Source organism: Barbatula barbatula (assembly GCF_947034865.1).
Source record: "Barbatula barbatula genome assembly, chromosome: 15".
Taxonomy (NCBI): domain Eukaryota; kingdom Metazoa; phylum Chordata; class Actinopteri; order Cypriniformes; family Nemacheilidae; genus Barbatula; species Barbatula barbatula.
In genome coordinates, this window is record NC_136778.1 from 20,416,717 (window position 1) to 20,433,946 (window position 17,230).

General features: G+C 37.7%; 1 protein-coding gene across 2 annotated transcripts in view; it reads left to right on the forward strand.

Moving 5' to 3' along the window:
• The window catches only part of nrxn3b (neurexin 3b), a 211,875-nt gene that overhangs the window by 66,379 nt on the left and 128,266 nt on the right, over positions 1–17,230 (forward strand). For both annotated transcript variants that reach the window (XM_079475144.1, XM_079475145.1), the window contains exons 7-12: positions 753–779; positions 4,101–4,220; positions 4,296–4,677; positions 5,854–6,044; positions 6,317–6,490; positions 7,915–8,034. In XM_079475144.1, coding sequence (XP_079331270.1) covers positions 753–779; positions 4,101–4,220; positions 4,296–4,677; positions 5,854–6,044; positions 6,317–6,490; positions 7,915–8,034 — 1,014 coding nt within the window. The remainder of the gene's footprint in view (positions 1–752; positions 780–4,100; positions 4,221–4,295; positions 4,678–5,853; positions 6,045–6,316; positions 6,491–7,914; positions 8,035–17,230) is intronic.

Here is a 17,230-nt window from a genome sequence, read left to right on the forward strand (position 1 = left end):
TTCAAGCCATTTAGCATAACACATACACTGTATTTGTTTGACGTAAATATGCATAACCACCAGAACATTCAGCGTTCTTTGGACTAGTTTGATCTTGATGTCTGATATCTGTCTGTATTTTATGAAAAACATGCTAGAAGTTTGTCGAAGGGTTGACCGCTGTATGGTGCTGGTGCTTCTTGGACCGAGGCTGTTTGCTTCCACTTTTCTGTTGCGGTTGACGGCACATGATGAAAATGGCCGTATGGATTCCAACCCGGAGTACAAACCTTATTACAAGATTCTGCAAGAGATATTTGTCCACTAAGCTAATAGTTTGAATATATATAGCCTATATATAAAAAAGTGGCCAAAAGCTAAATTTACAAATAATAAAAATCAGGGGGTTGATGAATCCATTTGGCCCAGAGTTGGCGGCCATTTTAAAGGAATCATTTTGTGCAACACTACATTTATTAGAAAATGTTAAGAATTTGTTTGAAGATTTATCCTAGTTTTTTATATTTTGCTTATAATGTAATTACATTCACACATTTGTTAGTGTGTCCAAAACGTGTAAGTGTCTAGTGCCCCAACACTTTCGGGGCCGCTGTAGATGTAGAAATTGGCCTAAACAGTTTTTTGGGAGTAAGTTCAAAATGGCCGCCGCTCCATGTGCTCGTCCCCGGAAGGTGGAGTTTCTGTTGTTGGATGTCTGCAGCTGTAACCTTGAAGGACGCGATTTCATCTGTCACTTGTTCTTCCCCATCTAGATTGTGGCAGGATAAACTGTAACGCCAGTAAGTGCTCAATCTGTTCTACATACTTTTTTCTTACCGTTCACATTGTTTCAGCTGAATGCTACAGTTTAAGAAACAAAAATCTTAGGAAAGGAAATGATGTAGTGTAATGGATTTATTTCTCACAGGTGGGACCAATTTTACAATTTTGGAACAATGCTTACACCACCGGTCAAAAGTTTGTTGTTGCAAATGTAGTGCATCATATGTGGGTGTGATTTAGTTTTGTCAACAAAACGAATGTGAGCATTTGGCTACATATTATTTGTAAGAACATGAAAAACATACATTTTATTTTAAAAGTGTGTCCAAATTTTTGACTGGTAGTAGATTCTGTTCCATGTTTTATGTACTGTTAACGTGTTAATGCTTAGGCATTGTTAAAAATTCTACAATTTTCTGATGCTTTTTTTTTAAATGTAACTGCTCTTACTCATCTAAAGGCTTCCAGTTCCTGATCCCCTGACCTTACTTATTTCATCATGTTCTGATGCTTAATGGAATTATTATTAATTTAAATTATTGAAGCAAATTACATTACAATATAAAATAACATTTAAGCAACAATACACCTTAAATGAATCATCCTTATGTTGTTTGACGTCTCTCTTATGCAGTACACAACGTCAGTATTTTGAATAATAGGCTTTTTTATACAATCAGATTAAATGCATTTCACTTGTGCATCTTGTGTTACATAAATGACCTTTTTGGAGCTTGCATGTAAAAAGTAAAGACATTCTTCAAAATGTCATAGTTTGTGTTTGAAAGGCACAAGGTAAAGTAAATGCTAAACTTTTTGGGTGAACTAAGTTCAAAGTCTTGTAACCTGTTTAATTTACGTAATAAGTAAATTTTTCCGTTGAATCAGTTGTTCACCTTGGACTTGGGTGGGTTCAAAGAATCTTGATTTAAGAATTCAGTAAATGTCTTTTATTGAAGAATTTCGGAAATGTCCATACAGTCATGTGCTCGTTATTCGTAATATAAATATATTTATCTAATAAAGTATATGATCTGCGGCCAAAGAATGTGAAAGTGAATCAGCACATCATTTGGTTACAAAGCAACAGCATAACTGGAACTGTGCAACACGCTTTTGTGGTCCAAACTTAACTTCGGGAACACACCCGAATAGAATCCATTTCTGATAATATCAAGCCATAAATATATAAGTAATTAATTACATTAGCTAGCAAGCTAAAAGTTTGTCTAGCCAGTATTATGTATGGTTACCAGAAAAAGAACCATTACTTGGCTAAACTTAAATGTGACAAAGTTACACGAACCATTCAACAAATTGTTTATTTTGAAAAATGTATATAGATTCTGTAACTCTTTGTAAGTCGCTTTGGATAAACGCGTCTGCTAAATGTAAATGTAAATTCAACAAATTATTTTACAATAAAATATGACTATACATTTATATAAAATAAATGAAATATAGTTATATTATAAGCCAATAGCCATAATATTAAATATGCACAGACCGGAAGTAGACTTTGGGCCAGTCCGATGAATCCATCTATACAGAACAAATTTGATAAGCAGTAAGAAATTTTACTTGACTGTTTTATGATATAATCCATAAAGCCACATATGTTACAGTAATAGTTCATCCAAATATAAAAATCCTGTCAACATTTACTCACCCTCAGGTTGTGCCAAACCTGTAGAAATATTTTGGTGAACTATCCCTTTAATATAAGGTAACCTGTGAGTTTATAAGGAAAATGTCTGTCACTTCGTTCTCATGCAGTGGATTCAGATCAAAACATTATGTGCATTACATTGAGCTAAAATGAGTATTAGTATTGTACTATAACATGATCAATTCATTAAGATTGAATGACAGAATGATACATTCATCCTTTTAACATTGTGTCTTGATGCAAAGAGTCATTTAAAATGAGAGTTCACCCAAACATGAAAATTCTGTCATCATTTACCTCTTGTCATTTTGAACCCGTATGACTTTCTTTCTTCAGCAGAACAAAAAAGAAGATATTTTGAAGAAAGTTGGTAACCAAAACTCTGGACCCCATTCACTTCTTTCTTATGAACACAAAAACAATGCAAGTGAATGGGGTCCAGTTAAAAGCATTTTTCAAAATATCTTATTTTGTGTTTTGCGGAAGAAAGAAAGTCATACAGGTTTGAAATGAACCTTTGGAATTTTTGGTTGAACTATCCCTTTAAGACCAATCAAAAGACTCCCAGTCTACGTCCATAAGGGCTGTGTTTAGGTTTAAGTAAACCATGTTATCTTATACATGAAATGCCGTGAGGTCTATTTAACAAGACAATTGCATTTACCTAATATACTGTGTGATGGCAGTAAAAAAGCACTTACACAACAGCAAACCCAAAACAATGAATCTCATTTCTCAAGAAATGATGGAAAAAACATGACTCCAGTAATGAAATTTAGATTGGACTTTTAACAGAAGTCGTTTGCCATCTCGGTATGGCAGAATTGATTCATCAGTGCTCTGCAAAAGTGAATTATGTGTGCAAGTAGTATTTATTTGACATGTAATTAATTGTTACTTTGCATGTTACTGGGTATGTTTAGGTTTTTCTCAGGCATGGTAGCAATGTATAGAAACTATTTAGATGAGTGTAAAAATTTATGGCAGCTATTTATGTCATAGGAAGTCCACTGTCCTGTCTCATTGTTTCTGATTAGTACTGTATATAACCCTGGAAATACAACTGAAGTGCACTTGCTATGGGAAATAGCTTTACATGTGGTGTGCTCCAAATCATGCATAAATATTAAGTTGTTGGGTGTGCACAATATGGATATTGCATACAGTTGGATGGCATACATCACATTGTTTTGCTTACGGTCTGGCCTTTTTCTGAGTAACAGCAGTAAAATATTTTAAATCTATGATCTGTTTTTGATAAAGAGCACAGATGTTTGAAATTTGTTTAAGAGATAGTTGACCCCAAAATGACAATTCTGTCATCATTTACTCGCCCTCATGTCATTTCAAACCTTTCAAATGTCAAATGTTGGTAACCGAACAACGGCGGTACCCAACTTGCATTGGTTTGTGTCTATTCAATAGAAGTAAATAGGTACAGCCATTGTTCGATTGCCAACATTCTTCAGAATGTCTTTTGTTTTCTGCAGAACCAAGAAGTTAGTAAAGGTTTAAAATGACAAGAGGGTGACTATTTTTCGGGTGAACTATCGCTTTAAGAATGCTTGTTTTCAGATATTACAACATGATTTCTTATACATTTGACATGATTTATCAAAGAACTGAAAACAGAGATGTGTGTAAGCACTAACTGACACTTCATCTTTAGGTAAAGGCCCAGAGACACTGTACGCAGGCCAGAAGCTGAACGACAACGAATGGCACTCAGTGCGGGTGACGCGGCGCGGTAAAAACCTCAAACTCATGGTGGACGATGATGTTGCAGAAGGTATGAGTGCTCAATAAAACATCAGCATAAAATATCCAGATGAAATGATCGTGCATATCACATCCTCCTTCACAGGTCAGATGAACGGTGACCACACTCGTCTGGAGTTCAGTAACGTTGAGACAGGCATCCTGACCGAGCGGCGCTTTGCCTCCATGGCTCCATCCAACTTCATCGGCCACCTGCAGGGCCTTAAATTCAACGGCCTCCTATACATCGACATGTGCAAGAACGGCGACATCGAGTTCTGTGAGCTCAATGCTCGATTTGGAATGCGCTCCATCGTGGCCGACCCGGTCACCTTTAAGACAAAAGGAAGCTACCTGGGTCTTGCTACGCTTCAGGCTTACAGTACCATGCACCTCTTCTTTCAGTTTAAAACCACCTCGGGTGATGGTTTTATACTGTTTAACAGTGGAGACGGGAATGATTTCATTGCCGTGGAGCTTGTCAAAGGGTGAGTGAATAGCTAATGGAGTTTCCAGAGACTGCAGATTTTACCCAATGACCTTTCAGGTTAGTTTTATTAGTATTTCTGCAGTAGAAACCACTGTCTGAGAACTCAAGAACATAACATACTGTCTCACATTTGAACATGTAAGAGAGTAAATGTTTGCTGTGGTTAGATGGAGATCCTGTTCAGCTGCAGTAATACAAGAATCTAATGTAAGGTTAAAATTAACTTAATCCTGTGAAAAAACTGTAATTTTATGGCATTTTGGGCAGTCTTTTTCCGTAATCCGACAGCCGGGGCCAGTTAACCACCTTAAAATAACACTATTGTCAAGTATAATTACATGGATTTATGCTTTTGCTGTCTCTTTCTGTAATTTGATTTTTTTTTTTGTATTTCGCTGTTAAAAATCAGATAAAAAACAAAATATTCCGACACCTGGGGCGCCAGTTAATCACAGTAAAATAACAGTTTTGTCACGTAAAATTACATGGATTTATGCTTTTGTTTTTTTTCTTCTGTAATTTGACATTTATTTACTGTATTTCGATGTCAAAATCACATTAAAAAACTGCAATTTTCAGACAGCCAGGGCGCCAGTTAATCACCGTAACATAACAGTTTTGTCACTTAAAATTACATTGATTTATGCTTTTGCAATATTTTTCTGTAATTTGACTTTTTTTAACTGTATTTCGATGTCAAAATTACAAACAGCAATTTACCGACAGCCGGGGCACCAGTTAATCACCGTAAAATAACAGAATTACATTGATTTATAATTTTTCTCTTATTTGAAGTTTTTTTTTAAACTTTTTTTACTTTTTTTTCGGAGATGCCAGTTAAATACCGTAAAATAACCGTTTTAATGCGTAAAATAAAACGTTTTCACGTTTTCCATGTAAATATGTGAACATCTGTAAATTTTTTACATTTTTACAAAATTACAATAACATTCTATACAATTACGCTTTTTTACAGTGTAAAATATAAGATAAATCTGTCTGCTCTATAGAACAAGTGTCCGCTCTTATGGTCATCTCGGTCTCATTGTGGACTTACTCAGCATGCTTGTGTGCTTGGGCTGAGTGTGCTTCAGTAAAGTGCACTTGTAGGGATTTTGGGGGATGGACAGTACTGAGCTCCGTGTTTGTGTGTGTATGCGTGTGTGTTCATCAGGTATATCCACTATGTGTTTGACCTGGGAAACGGACCGAGCCTTCTGAAGGGAAACAGCGACAGTCCACTCAATGACAACCAGTGGCACGATGTGGTGATAACACGAGACGCCAGCAACACACACACACTCAAGGTGGACGCCAAGTCTGTCAGCCAGGTGGTCAATGGAGCAAAAAATCTAGACCTGAAAGGTCAGAGACACAGACTCACTTGACCTTTTTTGCTCAGTGTATATATATATATATATATATATATATATTATAATTATTAACGTATTTAAAATATAAAATGTTCATTATTAGTGTTCAAACCTCTTTTTTAAGCATGAATCTACTGTAACTCGGGATCTAAGTGCATGCTTACAACTACAGAAAATGCTAAAGGAAGAAATGCAGTTCATTTTGAATTAATTTAGTAAAGAATTTAGAGTAAATATTATCATATTGTTCTGCTCTCTTTGCAGGCGATCTATTTGTGGCCGGTCTGGGGACCAACATGTACCAAAACCTGCCAAAGTTGGTGGTATCTCGTGAGGGATTCCAGGGCTGCTTGGCTTCCATGGACCTCAACGGCCGTTTGCCTGACCTCATAAATGACGCTCTGTTCCGCAGCGGACAAATTGAACGCGGCTGTGAAGGTATTTCAAATTCAAACCTGATTTTACATTTGCACCTTTCCAGCACAGTAGCCACTAGATGGTGCCATAGTCAAAGGCTTGTTGACAAGTCTCCCTTTAGCAGTAACCATCTGTGAATGTACGTGTTTTTAGAGTTATCAATATCACTAATGAAAAAAGCTCACTGGACTTTATAAAATTATAAAGTCATTAATGCCCACATTTTAATTTAAAATAAAATAATTCCCCCTTCACACCCACACTTTTCCCTCACTTTCCTTTGGATGCGTTTCCCTTTACTAACCGTCCTCTGTTTTATTGCCGTTTCTTTCTTCCCTTCCTGCTAACAAAGTTGGCTTCACTAAAGCTGACCTGCAAGGTAGAGGGACTCACTTTTGTGCCTTATACTGTACGAACACAAAACGTGTCTGGCTGAAAGTTGCAAAGAGCTTTTACGGTATATTAATATATCACAAATTAAAATAAATAGATAAAAAATGTTAAGAGAAGATGAGTGCAACTAAAAAATTTAAATAAAAAACAAGGAGACCACTCAAGACTCAAATGAAGACATTGGGTTGCGTCCCACCGCCTTGAATGTTTTGCATTTCAGCAATAATTCTGCTCTGCTGACGCTTCCTAAAATGGATGTTTTGGTAATTTATTTAGTGCAAAAAACATGTTTTCCAAAGATTAATCATTATAGAGGCAGAAATCAATACAATACGAGAAAAAAAATCTTTCAGCCAGCACAGACTCTCGTCCGCCTTTAAGAGATCCACACTGAGAACTTATTATTGTAATGCATGTTTTTTCTGCTGTTTTCTTCTGTTGGTGATGTAAATTACTGGAATTGACGTGACAATAGGGTTTCGGAGAATCTGGATTAAGTGTAAACACTTTTGTTTACATACCGTCTTCAGCTGTTTTTATACTTTGTAATTGTTTGGTATGAACCCAAGCAACCACGCTCTCCTCTTTCTTCTTTATTCTATTCTTTATATCTATTCTTTTATTTTTCATTATTTAATTTTATGTTTTTATTTGTTTTTTTTTGTCTTCCTTAAAACAGATTGTCTCTTAGATATTTAAAGTTGTTTTGTTTTTGTTTGTCTGTTTTTTTTCACTTGTATAGCAGTGTTTCTCAACTGGTGAGGTTCTGACACAAAAAAAGGATGCAAATAATCAAATTTGGCATAAATACAATTCAATGTTTTATTTTTTTTTTACCTCTGTCCTGTAGTGAATTGATGTGTAGAGTCCTGAAGTAAAACCAGTTGAGATTCATTGTTGTTTGGTATCCAGGGTGAATGTGTCGATGCTGACCCGTGAATGACATTGCATGCATGCATGCATGCGTCTTGGCTGTGTTGCGCGTGATGGAAATGCATGTCGAAATCTGTCATTTCTGTTGACTCACACCTTTCCCGTTTCCACTGTACCAGGTCCCAGCACCACATGCCAAGAGGACTCATGTGCCAACATGGGTGTATGCATCCAGCAGTGGGAGAACTTCACCTGTGACTGTTCCATGACCTCCTACTCCGGCACTCAGTGCAATGACCGTGAGTATCCCGTTTTTTCATCCTTATTGTGCTGCTGTGCAGGGGTTTTCCACCATGAAGGGTCACTGGGAATTCTGGAAACAAGGTCGAGTGATCGCAGTGTCCGAAATCTTAAAAAGGCGTTAGTATCTGAGGAAGAAAGGCATCAAGGTGTTAATCTGAAGGTTGCCGTAAGATCCTGTATTCTGAGATGGCCCCGGCTAGTCGATAGTTAAAGGGAACCGTGGGTCTTTTGATGCCTGTGAAATCCCACAATTCTTTTTGTTTGGTTTGGCAGTTGGTGATTGAAAGAAGTCATGAATATACAGTATCAATATGAGTTCATTTCATGAAATGGACTTCAAGTAAAGAAATAAGCATTGATTGGTGCTTTATTGAAGAATCTGTCTGTAATTTACGCATTCGCCTTGAATTCATATTTTGTCTGTTTTGTCTAATGCGCTGCTTCAAGGTTATTTGTGTGCTGTTTGCCTTGTATCATTTTGACGGTTCGGTGCTATTCAATGCTAAGTATAACACACGCACCAATTAAAGGACAAGATGAACACTTGAATGAGCCAATCATGGCGCTGTGATTCATGAAAATGTCCCAGAGGGTGGGAACGTCGAGAGTGACAGTGAGGGATATATAAGGGCACAGTGAGCAGACACAGGTTAATATGCTGTGAGTAGCTGTAATGAGGTGCGGTAAATGTTCAAATGTCACATTAGCCCGGCTGCCTCTCAAGTAAGGCGTGGCATACGCGGAAACACTTCACCTCTAACTTTCCTTCTCGCATTTTCCTCCTCCATCTCTTTTCTTGTCTGCTATTAATGACGAATAAGCTTTTGTCTGTTTCTTTAATGATGTCTCCCATGTTTAACCTCTGGCAGTTGTGCGCCATTTCATCACACTGACATTTCTAATCATAGAGGCAAATTCAATTTCACCCCTCGAATGGGTTCTGGCGCTCGCGAGACGACTGTATGTGCGGTCACAGCCGTTACAGTGAATGCTGAAGCCTTGTTGCCATGTTAATGTTACCACATTTTTTTTGGACAGTGATAATTTTTTGGGAGAGTGCAAAGAATATGATTACTACTTGTTAATGGGTGGTTTTTAATCTGTGATTTATAAATTTTAGTGATTTATTCTGTCCAAACGTATAATGAAGTTATTTTATTCTGGAACAATGCAGAATAATATTTTCCGGCCCCTTTCACTGTAGTTGACTACTTGCACTGTGTCAAGTTTCATGCAATGTTTTATTTTTTATAAAATAGCACTTAGACACTCTTATGTTTGTTGTCACATGGTCATTGCAGTTCATTGGTGCCCTTTTTATCATCTCTGGGCTTGAATTCAGTTCTCTGTAAATGCAGTCATAGATTTTAAGTCCCCGTGAATCGGAAATAGCGATCCTCTTTACTAGAGATGCACAGATATATCGGCCAATAATCGGATCTGTCGATAATAGCGCATTTTCACACTATCAGGGCAGAAAATGTTAATAAACATCACCAGTTTGATGTTCAATATTAAAAACCATCATATGGATTGATAAGAAACATGTGGTGAATCTTCAGAATCCGTATCGGTAGAAATCAAAGAAAGCAATGATCGTACAACGATAGTCTTTACTTGAGTATTTCACAACAAAGTGGAAATGACATATTTCAGAACAAAGTGGAATATCGAATGAGAAAATTAGTGGCCGTGGCTTGTGTTTTTCTATGCCGATTGATTTGGTATAAAACAGAAATGGAACTGGTAGCCGACTGAACGTTGGAGTGCCGTTTTTGACATAGAAATAAACACGTCACGTAACCTATTTGTATGAGAAGAAAACAAAGAACTTTCAGATACCGATCTGTATGTGATGGACAATGATTGAGCTATTTGGTAGCGCTGTCGATTACATTTTGAGTGAAACGGAGTAAAAAAGACCCGAACCGTATGCGATCTGTTTCTGTACCCATACTTCTGCACAAGAATATACTATTACTCTTCTATTACAAGCATGCCCTCTAGGTGGTAGTAATGCGCCTATTAAGTCAACCCTAGCATGCAGTACAGGATCAAACTAGAACACACTCCCAGGAGCATGCAATCAGTTCTGCTTGTATTTTCATCTCTTTTTTTTTTGCCAAACACATGTACACAAACACACACGCAGACGTGCGCGCAACACATGTCAAGCACTCCTCTCTCTTCCTACATAAACAAGTGGGATGCCTATCCTCTGTTCAACGTACAGAAACACAATGACACACCACAGACCGACAAAACAGGCACACTTCAGAGCGTAGCAGGGGTCAATGATGTTTGCGGCCACAGGAAGCGCAAACCTGCGTGACCGTGATTCTAATAAGCGGGTGTTGTTGCCCCTGTGTGCACGTGGGAGTAAAGAGCACATGGTGCAGGCTTTAATAACTCAAATCCCACTCAGTCCAAAAGACAGAGTAAATTAATCAGACAGAGAGAGAGCGAGAGAAAGCGAGAGAGAGAATGCGAATGTGGTTAAAAATGGTGGAATTAGCCTGTAACCTAGATTTCAGCTGCAGGTTTTAAATCCTGATGTCTGAGCCAGAAGCTTTCTGCAGACTATTTCTTTTGTCTGTGTTCATAAATCCTTCCATTGTGTTGCACTGAAGTCGTGCAGAATAGAAAATAAATAAGGCAGCGTATTCTTCGGCCGAACAACACACCAGAATGCTCAGCTAAGCTCCAACGGACCCTTCAGCCTCCAGGGCACCATCTTCAGCCAACTCGACACCTATTTATGAAGAACACAATAGTCCTGCGATAACCCTCCATGGCATTCCTACAAAAAGTGCATGCTTGGCCGCAGTGCATGCTAATAGGCTACGTTAGCGAGCTGTCCTAGAAAAATGCCAGCTCCTTAACAAGGTGGCCAATATTTTGTCATACAAAATGCAGAATTATTAGAAAAAACTGCATTGAAGCCCCACCTCTAAACATAACAATCACCGTCTGGCACAAAAAAAGCGTTCAAAAATGTATAAATGAGACCATTCCAATTTGTCTGAATTAACCTTTTTTTATAGTTTTCGAATTGCGTTGAAAATGTTAGATTCCTTGCTTTGTTCCACAAGGATCTCCTTCTTGCTTTATCATCACCTCGACTTTTAATTTATCCCAAGGACGTTTGAGCTATAGGTGCAATCCAGAGTTGTGACCGGGGCAATTATTCAACTTGCGTAATTGAATTAGCACTTTCTATTAGTTATTTGCCCGCATTCTCCTCCAAAGGTCACACTTTATTGTTTATGAGCAGTTTGAGAGGCATTCTATACACACACACACATGAAAAACAGGCTCACGGAGAAAAAGCGAATCTGTTTAACTTGGCATTTGTAATCATTCAGACCAATTTGCGATGAATCTCATTGTCGGGTTTTAATTCTGCTGACAATCCAAATGTCCTTGATCGATTTTCTTCGAAAAATGATGTTCGCTTCAGCACCGGTTATTACACGGAATCAAATCCCACAGAAATAAAGTCACATCTTAAAATGGAAAAAAAGGAATTAACTGGGAGTTTCCTCTAGTGCTGTCCTTAATGTAGCTTTTACCTCCTTAATCTTTATATTTACTGATTTATGTATAAAAAGCAGTTCCAGCCCGGGGTGCAGCAAAACGTCCCCACCAAGCAGGTCTGTGTGAAAGAAGAGTGGAGCCCTGAGACACAAACTTCATAAGACCCCCATGCCCCCACAGCACAGCTTCAAAATAATAGATCACACAAAAATCTGGAACACTACTTCTCAAAGTGGGGGGTACGCCCACTGGGGGGGCCATGGATAGAGCAGGGGGAGGCATGGTGGTAAAAAAAAAAAAACACTGACGAATGTGCCCCTGACACACGATTGTGAATGTACGGTTGGGGGGGCCGCCAGATTTTCCACTGATCTAGAAAATACGGCACTTTCTAATCATCTCTGTCATTTCAAATCCATATCCCTGTTCTTTCTTTCATTCTTTCTTTCTCCTTTTGCATATGATTTGTTCCATGCTTCCCAGATTCATTCAAGTTTAGATGTAGCATCTGCTGTTGCGCAAAGGTTTGATTGAGATGTCCAGTACCTCATTATTCACCGGTGAGCCGTAGATGAGAAACGCCCCTAAACGAGTTACCCAAGGCCCCTTCCACTGTTTCTCAAGTTGAAATAGGGGCAACATATTTTCATTCCCGGACATTTATAACCCCAAGCATATGTACCTGTGGTGTCCCGCCTCTCCTGCACCCCATGAATAATGCATCTCCTACATAAAACATGAGTGTGGAACGCGGTTGAAGGCAAACAGGTGTTCGTGTGGCCCTGTTCTCTGGGAGCCGGTTCTGGTACAGTGTCAGTTGCAGATGGAGAGGAATCTATGCCAGCTAGCTTCAATCAAGATATTCTGCTTTCCTGTGGCTAGGTTTCAGGAAGAGGACCTCGTGAACTTCCCCGAATCACTGGGGAAGACATGGCCACATTGTTGCCACAAGGAAATGCAGCATTATACCTAAAAGGCAAGGCTTTCATGGAGCAGGCACAAGCCCTTGTGCTTTGATGCTAAATGACGGATAGGGTAGCACTCTGAGGCGAGTGAGTCGTCTTGTCGGGGCTCTGGGGAGAGTTGTTACGGCATCAAACAGATGCCGTTTCGCCCACGCACAAGCTAGCGAGAGCATAGACGTTTCTATTAAAACAACACCTCTCAGGTGCGGTGTTTAAACAAGACGCATCAATGATAATTGAAAGAAGTGAGAGGATGATGTTCTGCGCCGTGAGTTTGTATGCTTGAATTTAATTGACACTTTTTGTTCCAAGGCTATATTAAAATGTTTAACATACATTTACAAACTTTAACAGTTAACAGCTTTACCAAGCCCCATAAAGTAAAAAACAAAATCATATATAACTGCTGTTCTCATGAAACCATAAACCTTTATTAATTGCCATTTCTTAAGTTTGTCACAGAGTTTAGCAAAAATCTAACATTTAGTACATTATGTTTATTATGATCATTTATAATTCAAATCTTTACTGCATGATGATTCAGTGGTTTGGTGAGAATGACCCCTGAATGATACCTGATGTGTATTATAAATTAATCTGTTGTATGTGTATTGTATTCCAAGTTTTCTGAAGCCAGTCAGATGGCTTTTTGTGCAGAACAGACCAAAAATTGAAGTTATTGTGTTCATCTTTCCCTCCTCTAAAGTTTGAAGCATATTCACATCCAGAAATCAAAAGTGGAATTCATTCTTTCAATGGTTACTATGCACATGAGAAGCATTGATATGTTTTGTGTCATTGGAAGGCTTGAGGATGAATAAATCATTTTCAGTTTTGCTGAATTGTTTCTTGAGATGGAGCACTTTGCATTCTAGCGTTAGTGAATACTGTAAGTGGGTCGGTTCAAAGGACTGCTGATATACCTGTTCGAAGATTATTTTCTTCAATCCGGATGCCTGAGCTCAGTGTTAACTACATTTGGAACATAGATAGCGCTTATAGATGCTCACCTCTAAACCAGCGGACTCGAAGAATGAGACGTTTGTGTCTGCGTGTAGAGATAAGAGCAGCTCTGCCGCTGAGAGGAAAGATTCTGCGAGAAGAAAAATGATTGAATCGGTCACATTTCCGAAACGAAAAATGCACAGAACATACATCTGTTTCATAGAGCCAGGTGACCTTGAAGCAATGAGCAGTTTGTCATCGGCGGGTCCTGAATACCATAAATTTGTGAATTACACAGGCCTTGGTCCACAAGATATTCAGTTGGAATTTGATCGATGTTTACTGAATTGCATTTAAAGCAATACACAGTCACACAAAATAGGAATTTTATTAGCACCAAAACTAATTTGCATCATTACTTTTTGATTAATTGAAATTCAGCTAATTTGATTCCTTAATGTTGTACAATATACATCTTCATGTTCATAAGCCAGGTTCTCGAGTTATCACCCTGTGAAGCTGTTAAAGGAGTAGTGAAAACGTTCCCATCTATTTAGGACTCTTATTGGCTACGGTTCCTTCATTATTCGGTTAAAGTCATCCATTAAAAAAAATACGATTTTTATTTTCAGAAAAGATCAATCTTAAAAAAAGAATAAAGAAGAAGTTTCAGGTAATGACTCGGTTTATGAGGCCTATGAAATCAATTAATCGCCATAAATCGATTTCAAAATAAATGTTTGTGTTTATATGCAGTATTATATATATGTGTGTGTGTGTGTGCCATGTATATTTTTACATATATAATGCACACTCAGTACACAGACATATATTATGTAAATACAAGCGTTTGTTCTGGATGCGATTAATCGCAATAATTCATTCGACAGCCCTATTGTTTATATATGTATATTAAACATACATATACTTTATATTATATTGACACACATCTTTTTGTTTGTATTTTGTTCGAAACATAAAAAAAATTCCAACATACAGGCATATTTTACAACGACATTTTAAACTTGGATAACGTGTATATAATCATTTTATATATATATTAATAACATTTACTTACACACATGTACATATGGAAAACATACCATTCTCATGTTTTAACATACCTGAAGCTAAAATACACAAAAAAGAAAAGAAGTTAAACACCCCCCTCCTATAAATAAAAAAAAACAAGAACCATAACAACTAGTTAAAGCGGTCAGTATCTACAGTATAATTCCACATTTTCAGATGTTATAAGAATACTCTAACAGTGTAACTCAGTCAAAGCACACAGAGCGCATATTTATCCTTGTCCATTGACCCCGTTAGTTATATATCAAAATGACCTATTCGTGGTTTTATTGGGTTCCATATTTTTTGTCAATGTCTTGGATCTATTTGCCAATTTTTATGACACGAACGTTTTTAATTGATCAATCACGATACTTGTAAGTATAACACATCTGAGTTGTGATGTTATTGCATGATGATCAGGTCACTTGCATTGATAGTATTGATGTCGACTGTAGTCCAGTGAAAATATGCTTTATTTATGCGAACCTGCTACTGTAGTTCGAAACCTCTCACAAGGATACTGAAAAATAATTGGCCTACACTTATAAAGTAACTTTTGCCAGTAAGTAGAGTAACACATGTGTGTCCCCTCAAGTTTAACAAGTTGCGGTCTGTCTAAAATCAATAGGCATCTTCTTATTTGCTCGAGGCCTTTTTTTCTTCTCTGAATTGATGCACTTCAGCTGAGTGGACCTGCATGGGGTTTGAACAGAGGAGGAAAACAAATCGTTTTTCATCCGAGACAGCGTCTTAATATGCCGCTCAATTTCTCATCCTATTTTATGCATTTCCGTTTTTCCTCTAGCGGGACCGATTTAGATGCAACGTGATCAAAAAGTTTTGTTGTCCGGCTCAGCAGAGACCTGCACTTACACTGAATGTGACTTTTGATCCGACAAACTAGGTTTCGTACTCTTGGATTGTGCTCTCTACAGGATTTTTTGTTTTTTTTCAGTCTAGATTTTTGAACGTAAGAACGCATCCTGTGTGTGGATGTTCCCTAAAAAATAATGCAACGTCGTGTCATTGTGAAACTGGTACTCACTGCTACCGAACGCTTTCCCCACCCATCCAGCCCCAGTATGGCGCTCAATGTCTGGATTTCTGGCATTAATATGGTTTGATTTCTAATTCTGTTTGTCTGGTTTCGATCTTGACAAATGACTTTATAGCTGAGTAATTTCATCTTTCTTATCAGAGCACACTGCGTCAGTGGCAAACAGGTCCAGCTGTGATAATATTTCATCACTTCTCATGGTTATTGATGCTAAATGTGAAGCTTAGCTTTACTTCGTTTGTCATATAAATCTTTGCTGAATTGTATCGGATTCCATTCTTTGCAGATCATTTATCAGGAAAGGGCCATGGTTTGTTTAACGTACTCCCGTTTTCAGTAGTTTGACTGTAGACTCTGTTCACTCTTTTTGGAAATTGTATTCATTGGTCATTTAGCTATAGGCAAATAAAAGTGTCCATTCAATCTGTATTGATTGACTGTGGCTTCCTTTCTCAAGTGTTTTTTTTCTAAATTCATTTTCTTTTTGCCGTCTTTGTTTTCTGAGCTTATCGTCTCCTTGTTTGCGGTCACCACACCTCTAATTGACTTCAGCTCCGTCGAAGCCTTTCCAAGGAAAATAATAGTCAGGAAGCAAACTAGGACAACGATATCATTTAGATTAAGGCTGAGACCGAGAATGTTATTTCATTCAGTGGGTGACAAGGGACCCAATTACCAGTCAGGCCGATGCCTCCGAGGCTTGCGGTTTGAAATTGTCTCACATGTATGTGAGAGGGGATGGAGAGCTTTTAATACAGGGATAAATACGGGGGTGAAACATTTTCTAAGCAATTTGCGCAGATTTGATCAAATACGAGCCAATCTTTGACATGCCTTGATCTGTTTTAAAGGCCACATGCTTCCTAAGGCTAGCATTATTAGTTCTGTTGGTTGATGCAAACAAGGTCCTATGAGTTATTCACGTAGATTACTTTTGGCAATTCCAGGCAAACGTCAACCTTAAGATAAAAAAATTATTCACGAAAAGTTTTCACAGTACTGATAGGTTAGATGTTAATATTTGGTTGTTTAAATAAAATGTTTTTAAAGGACTTTTAAAGCATAGTTTTATGAATTGTCACATACATAATGGAACTGTCACATCCATATGTTCCTTATTTCTCATCAATGGGCAAATGAAAATGAAAATATAATAATTACTTTTTAAGCGCCATTCCTTCTCCATTTGCTACGTTTTATTGCTTCTGGTCTGCACATTTTAATTCACAGAAATCCTTTATTTTAAATCTCCAAAACGTGCCTCCTTCTTTGTCACATCCATAACCCATGAATTTTTCCATCTTTTAAAACGGTGAACTTGTCCATAGACTCGTATTTTTCTAATGTCTGGTCTCTATCATCAGTGGTCAAATCCATACAGATTATTCAATATATTGGTAATTAAAACAATCTTGGAGATTTTATGTCAAGTTTTGACAAAAAATGTCACATCCGTAACTGGAATTGCCCATTTATAAATAAAGCCCTATAGGGAGAATTCAAGCAAAAAGTCTTACAGTGTGGCAAAAGAACATCGCAAGGGTGCGTTAACATTTTCAGTTTTTTTTTAATTAACCAAGCTAACGAGAAACTCAAACTAGCTTCTTTTACATC